The 7,184-nt window shown below is 48.5% G+C and overlaps 1 protein-coding gene across 1 annotated transcript; it reads left to right on the top strand.

Annotated features, from left to right (window-relative positions):
• Positions 1-1,512: 1,512 nt before the first annotated feature.
• LOC109760745 (alcohol dehydrogenase 3) lies at positions 1,513-4,485 on the top strand. The gene is made up of 9 exons (XM_020319551.4): positions 1,513-1,817; positions 1,919-2,055; positions 2,162-2,208; positions 2,846-3,171; positions 3,262-3,344; positions 3,448-3,523; positions 3,624-3,685; positions 3,783-3,878; positions 3,967-4,485. The coding sequence occupies exons 1-9, from the start codon at positions 1,619-1,621 to the stop codon at positions 4,243-4,245; spliced, it is 1,305 nt and encodes a 434-aa protein (XP_020175140.1). The 5' UTR covers positions 1,513-1,618; the 3' UTR covers positions 4,246-4,485.
• Positions 4,486-7,184: the final 2,699 nt, after the last annotated feature.

The following is a 7,184-nucleotide window of genomic DNA, read 5'->3' as shown; positions in this document are numbered from 1 at the left end:
GTGAGGTGGTGTCGAGGTCTTGGATGCTGGGGCGGCGGTCCTGCTGGTGGTTGCGCGGTGCTCTTGGACAGAGCCCGTGCCTTGGTGCTGCCCGGTCACCATGGTCGTGTGGGCGGCGTGGTTGCCGGGGTGTGGCGTTCGGTGGCGGTGAATGTTGGCCGAGGTGAAAACCTGCTCTATCTTCGGACGGACCGGCGGCAGCGAAGATCGTTCCCTTCTTGAAGGCGTCGTCGCGGCTCTCATTGCCCGTCATGCGGCTCCGGGGGAAACTCTAATCCTTGGATCGGGCGGTGGCGGCGCTCCGGCGTCGTATCCTTCCTGAAGGCGCCGCCTTGAAGCACATGGTTCGTCATATGTAATTTCATCTCTTCAGGGCGGTAGTGCTAGGAGTGGTGTTGCTGCGCTCAGCGCCTATGTATCCTATCCTGGGTGTGTGCGTGTATTGCGGTGGCGTGGCGTGTATATGTACTGGATGCTTGTGGTTTGGTGTTTTATATATAAAGCGGGGCGAAAGCCTTTTTTGTAAAGAAAAGGAATGCATTTAGACAACCCCTTCTGTTCAAACTGTAATCAGAGTGCTGAAAAAACCACAATACATCTGCTATGGGATTGACACTTTTGCACAGGAATGTTGGAACACAATCATCCCTGGTAGAAAAAGAGGCACTTCAATGTTCGAGGAAATAAATTTGGCAATGGATCTGCTACCCAAGAACTTTGCATCTGAGATTGTCATGTTGGGAGGTTGGAACATTTGGACACAACGTAATGGAAAGATCTTCCGAGCACAACAGCAATTCATCCAAGCGTGGAGATTTTATCTTAAGCAGGATCTTAAGTTGCTTAGATACAAAGAAGAGCAGCACTTTCAAGAGCTTTCAGACTAGATAGATCTTCCAAGCACAGCAGCACTTCATCCAAACATATTGTTTGTTTTATTAATATACTCCCTCCGTTTCTAAATATTTATCTTTTTAGAGATTTCAAATGAACTACCGCATATCGACGTATATATATATATTTTAGAGTGTAGATTCATTCATTTTGCTTCGTATGTAGTCACTTGTTGAAATCTCTAGAAAGATAAATATTTAGAAACGGAGGGAGTAAATACCATAGAACCATTGTTCTATGGTTTTCGGGTAAAAAAAAAGAATGTTATATTAATTAACATGAACGATTAATAGCACGGTTGAAAACTAAGCATTTTTCTGATCAAATTACATATATAAATTACTTTAATCCGAAAGAGGGGTTATGTCCTACAATTTATTCGCAAAACTTGATAAGACGTCGAATCAACCAATCTGCTTTCGCAAGGGCAAGCATCAACACCACCTCCTAAACCATCAATCAATCAGCTTGATTGATTATTACGAAGATTGCAGACGAAACGACAAGGAAGAATGCCATGTTAATAGACAGCTGCGATCATCCCGTGGTGCCATCCCATCCGCCCACTGCAAACAGGAAAACCACCCGGGGCAAAAAGTCTGAAACCGGCGGAGACGCGCGCAGATCAGACGAAACGGGACAGCAGCGGCGTAGCCACGGCCACCCCCTGTTTCGGCTACCTTCTCCAAGAAAAAACAATCCTTCTTCTTTCCTCACTTGCTCGATGATTCCTCCCGCGCTGCGGCGCCAGTATATATACAGGGCTCGCCACAGCTTCGTTCCTCACCAAAATCATAAGCAACCAACCAACCAACTGCAAAGCAGAAGCAGGAACGAGAGATCAAGATCGATCTTTCTCTTTGAGTTCCCGGAGCGATCGAGTGGGTTAATGGCGACCGCCGGGAAGGTGATCAAGTGCAAAGGTTCGTTCTTCAAATATCCCACGAAAGTTTTGCTTGATTAGTGAAGAAGCTCTGGAATTTCATCGGTGCTAATTATTGGTTTGGTTCTTGGGTGATTCCAGCGGCGGTGGCATGGGAGGCCGGGAAGCCGCTGTCGATCGAGGAGGTGGAGGTGGCGCCGCCGCAGGCCATGGAGGTGCGAGTCAAGATCCTCTACACCGCCCTCTGCCACACTGACGTCTACTTCTGGGAAGCCAAGGTATGCCCGCGCATCAGACATTCAGACCATAGTTTCAGGTTTCTCAAGTGCGTAGCCGTGATGGAGACATGACCAGTGGCTAACTTGGCGTGGTTCTGTTGTGTAGGGGCAAACTCCGGTTTTTCCAAGGATCTTGGGCCATGAGGCTGGAGGGTACGCATCTTCTCTGTCTCTATCTTATTCTGTTACAGTTCTGCTGATTAATTTGGTGGAATCTTGAATTGTACTCCCTCCGTCTCATAATATAAGAGCGTTTTTGACACTAGAGGGAGTACATTATACGGTTTATTCATGTTAGCTTTTTAGTTATAGTCATCCTGAATCCTTATTTGTTATTATAGTTTATTTTATTGCCATGATATAAAAACAACATCTTAAGAATCATGGGACAGCTTTGTCACACAAGCTCCCTCAAAGTGCTTTGCTTTGTACAATAATTCTTCTTCTTTTTATCCATTTTCTGTAGGAAATTAGTGCATGCATCTACTTTCGATGTTTGTGATCTCATTTTTCTTCATCTTTAGCACGTTAGTAATTTTCAAAGGAAACGACAAGCACATAACTACATATTTTATACTCCCTCCGTAAACTAATATAAGAGTGTTTATATCACTAATGTAGTAATCTAAATGCTCTTATATTAATTTACAGAGGGAGTACTAGATTATTTAGAGCCACTTATTTCCTTCACTGTTCTAAATTCAGTCTTTACTTGTCATTTTAATTAATATACTGTGTTACTCTTAACAGTTAAGTAAGTCTTTTCCCCAAATTACCTTTTTCCTTACAGCATTGTTGAGAGCGTCGGAGAGGGCGTGACCGAGCTTGTGCCAGGTGACCATGTCCTGCCGGTGTTCACTGGCGAGTGCAAGGATTGTGCTCACTGCAAGTCAGAGGAGAGCAACCTTTGTGACCTCCTCAGGATCAATGTCGACCGAGGCGTGATGATCGGTGATGGGCAGTCCCGCTTCACCATCAGCGGGAAACCGATATTCCACTTCGTCGGGACCTCTACCTTCAGTGAGTACACAGTGATCCATGTTGGGTGCCTAGCGAAGATCAACCCCTCGGCACCCCTCGACAAAGTTTGTGTTCTCAGCTGTGGTATCTCAACTGGTAAGGGATTGTTCTGACCGGTATTTCCCAATGAAACATCGTATTCATATTGCCTCGATGATAATTTACTGAAAAAACATTTTTCTTCAGGTCTTGGTGCGACGCTCAATGTCGCAAAACCGAAAAAGGGTTCGACGGTGGCAATTTTCGGTCTTGGAGCTGTAGGCCTTGCTGTAAGTAACAAAGGATAATTATCTTCCACAATGTACTGCTGCAGGTTGATGAGAATTATTCCCTATAACCATGACTAATTGCTGTATGTTTTCACACGATCAGGCCATGGAAGGGGCCAAGATGGCTGGGGCATCAAGGATCATCGGTGTGGACTTGAACCCTGCAAAATACGAACAAGGTACAGTCTGATGCTATCTTCAGAAAGTAAAATAAATCCATTTTGGTGAACGTGGGTTTATGGACAACAAACTGAACTTTAGCAACATGTCAATTTTCAGCCAAGAAGTTTGGCTGCACCGACTTTGTAAACCCAATGGACCACACCAAGCCAGTGCAAGAGGTCTGTTAAGTTCTCTGCCCGAGCATGCATCACTCCCTTAGTTTGTTCATGGGAGCAAAATACTATGCCAAATGCTCACAGTTGAATTGTGGTCCAGGTGCTTGTCGAGATGACAAACGGTGGAGTCGACAGAGCCGTGGAATGCACGGGTCACGTCGACGCCATGATATCCGCCTTCGAATGCGTTCACGATGTATGTTCTCGACACAAATGAAATTTGATCATTGTGAGCATTGGTGTGTGTTTCGGCTTTAAACTGAAATTCTGAAATTTGAATGTAGGGGTGGGGCGTGGCGGTGCTGGTGGGTGTCCCCCATAAGGAGGCGGTGTTCAAGACCCACCCGATGAACTTCCTCAATGAGAGGACCTTGAAGGGCACCTTCTTCGGCAACTACAAGCCGCGTACCGACCTCCCGGAAGTCGTTGAGATGTACATGAGGAAGGAGCTGGACGTGGAGAAGTTCATCACCCACAGCGTGCCCTTCTCGCAGATCAACATGGCCTTCGACCTCATGCTCAAGGGAGAGGGACTTCGCTGCGTCATGAGGATGGACGAGTAGATCCAGCTTCTTCATCGCACCCTCGCTGCTTTAAACAAAAGAAGAAGAAAGTTATAAGGACTTCCCTCGAGTAATAATGTATAGTCGTTAGATGCACATGTGTCTTTTTTGTCACCGAGAACGAACATGTATGTGTTTTGTGCTCACGGTTTGGTCTTTATATTTCAGTGTGTCGCCACCCCTTCTGAGTGTACATGAACATTTTCCAGAGTAATAATAGTCTGCAGTTTCTGTGTTTAAGTCGGTATCTTCCTTTTCTCGAAACGAATATCGGCGGCTACGTTGCATGTTGCAAACCACTTCCGATGTTTTGCGGCCTTCTTTTTGTTTGCAGAATGCGATGTTCTTTTTTCTTAGAAAAGGAGGATGACCTCCGGCCTCTGAATTTGGACGATGCATGTAACCATTTTATTAATTATTCACAAAGATCTTACAAAATAATACATCCGTAATTCTGAAGCCACCATCTCAGCAACGTTTGTCGCTACCCCTATCCACTTAATGAAGGAGTGCCAAAAATCCAAACCGAATACCAAACAGACTTCGCACAAAAGGCTAACATATAAAGCCGGAGGCCCCAACCAAGTCACAATGCCAAGTCTGGGGCACACACCGGTCCGGCGCACTCTCAGAGGCGACCGCTGCCGTCTTCCACCTATCCATCTTCAGAACAGGAATTGACGCATCAATCTTGCTAGGCCTGCCGTCGACGCCACCACGACGCCAGACAGCGCCGTCCTCCTGCGCGAGTCCGTCAACCCGCATCGAACGCCAAAACACCACTGCTCCACGCTGTCGAGATCTGTCGTCATTAATGCGGAAGATGAAACCCCGTTCCACCTCTAGGCCCTTCCAGTCAGCACCTGCTCCAAAAAGATGCCCCCAGGAGGAAGAACGGCATCGAAGATGCCGTCATTTCCGACCCTGGAAGACCGGATCTTGGGTTTCCCCCGAAGAAGCCCGAGGAAGATGACGTTGCCTGCAACGACGATGCCTCAACAAGGAAATGATGTCAATGACGCCGCCATCATCCGTCAAGACCGAAGTCGACGAGATTTTCACCGGCAGTCACGCCATCCTGACCCAGTAGCTGAATGGAGCCGTGCGGTGCCCCGCCGAGTAGACGCACGCAGCTGCCGGAACACCGAGGACCGCCACCGCCCCGATCCACCATCAACGTCGGCCACTACTGCCCAGAAGACATCACCAGCCGGCCGCCGTCACCGTCCGCAGCTCGCGCCGCCTACGGAGTCCGCTTTGGCTCCGTGAGTACTCAAATAAAGCTAGCGACGGGCCGCATCTGAATAGTTGCAGAAACTAGTTCAATATTTGACACCTCAAAATCAGCTTCTAAATAGGTCTTTTTGCCCTACGAAGTTCACGAACACAGCTTGTTTCAGTTTTTCAGACCAGTTTTAGAATTTTTTGACTCCTCATATCAACTCGGAATTGAATGTGAAACCCCGTTCCACCTCTAGGCCCTTCCAGTCAGCACCTGCTCCAAAATGATGCCCCCGGGAGGAAGAACGGCATCAAAGATGCCGTCATCGTCCGATCCTGGAAGACCCGGATCTAGGGTTTCCCCCGGAGAAGCCCGAGGGAGATGACGTTGCCTGCAACGACGATGCCTCAACAAGGAAATGACGTCAATGATGCCGCCATCGTCCGTCAAGACCGAAGTTGACGAGATTTTCACCCGACCCAGTAGATGAATGGAGTCGCGCGGTGCCTTGCCGAGTAGACGCACGCACCCGCCGGAACACCGAGGACTGCCACCGCCCCGATCCACCATCGACGTTGGCCACTACTGCCTAGAAGACATCACCAGCCGGCCGCCGTCGCCGGCCGCAGCCCGCACCGCCTAGTGCTTGTGACCACGGATCTGAGCCAGATCGCCGCCGCCGCCAAGACCCAGCACGCCCCACCACCGGAGGCCACATCTGCGTCACCCGCCTCCCACCGTAGCCGCTAGAAAGCCAGATCGCGTCGCCATGACCTTCCGCATCGTGACGCCCTTGCCCATCAGATCCATCCCGCATCGGATCCACGCACGAGGGGGCGAAGGAGCCCTGCCGTCGCAGGCGCTGGCCGGGCTTCACCCGGTCACGCCCTCTGGCGGCGGCAGGGGAGAGGAGGAGCAGGATGAGGGGCGATGGGAGACTGCCAACACTGATTCTAGTAAACTCAGCGCACTACAGGCTTACTGATGTGTGCGAGGTTTGTGCTTCAAGTGTGGGGAGCCATACGGCAAGGATCACACTTGTCCCCAAACAGTTCAGATTCACATTATTGAGGAGCTACTGGCCATGCTCAGTTCTGACGACATGCTCGGTAACAGTACTGCTAACCAAGCTGGACCAATTGAATCTACCCTCTGCTTCCCGCCCACACAACAGATGAACTCCAACAAGTATCTTTCATCTTTCAGGGATGATTAGGGTGTGCTACATATCGACCCGGGTAGATATGGCGTCTCAGCAATTGCCCGATGTGTCGAGTCCATCCTAGTCCGCGATTTTGGTGCTAATTGGGACATTGTAGCAAGACTTCTTGACAAGTTGTTGGTGGCAACTCTGCAGGTTTCATTTTTTATGGTGCTCTTCGAGTACCAGATATTGATATCCGGGATGAAAATCCTAAGTCTGACCTTCATTGTTTGTATTTGACTGTAGCGGCATGCGCTCCCTTGTTGAAGACATGATCTGGACTTTGCTAGGACTTTCACTCTTGATGCTGCATATGACAGTGGTAGCTGTAGATGTTGTGTTGCAACGGGTTATTCACGTCACCTTGACCTTTTTCAAGTCTTTTTTTGTTTTTGTTGGTAGCTATTTGCATCCTCGATATCACAACTAGCTCCGGATATCATGTGTGTTGCAGAGGTTGAATGTAATTGATATCAATATATTACTACTCTTTATCAAAAAAGATCAGTGGTT

Source organism: Aegilops tauschii, chromosome 4 (assembly GCF_002575655.3).
Source record: "Aegilops tauschii subsp. strangulata cultivar AL8/78 chromosome 4, Aet v6.0, whole genome shotgun sequence".
NCBI classification, from domain to species: Eukaryota; Viridiplantae; Streptophyta; class Magnoliopsida; order Poales; family Poaceae; genus Aegilops; species Aegilops tauschii.
The sequence above is the reverse complement of the archived record's forward strand: the minus strand, read 5'-3'. Positions and strand labels throughout refer to the sequence as shown.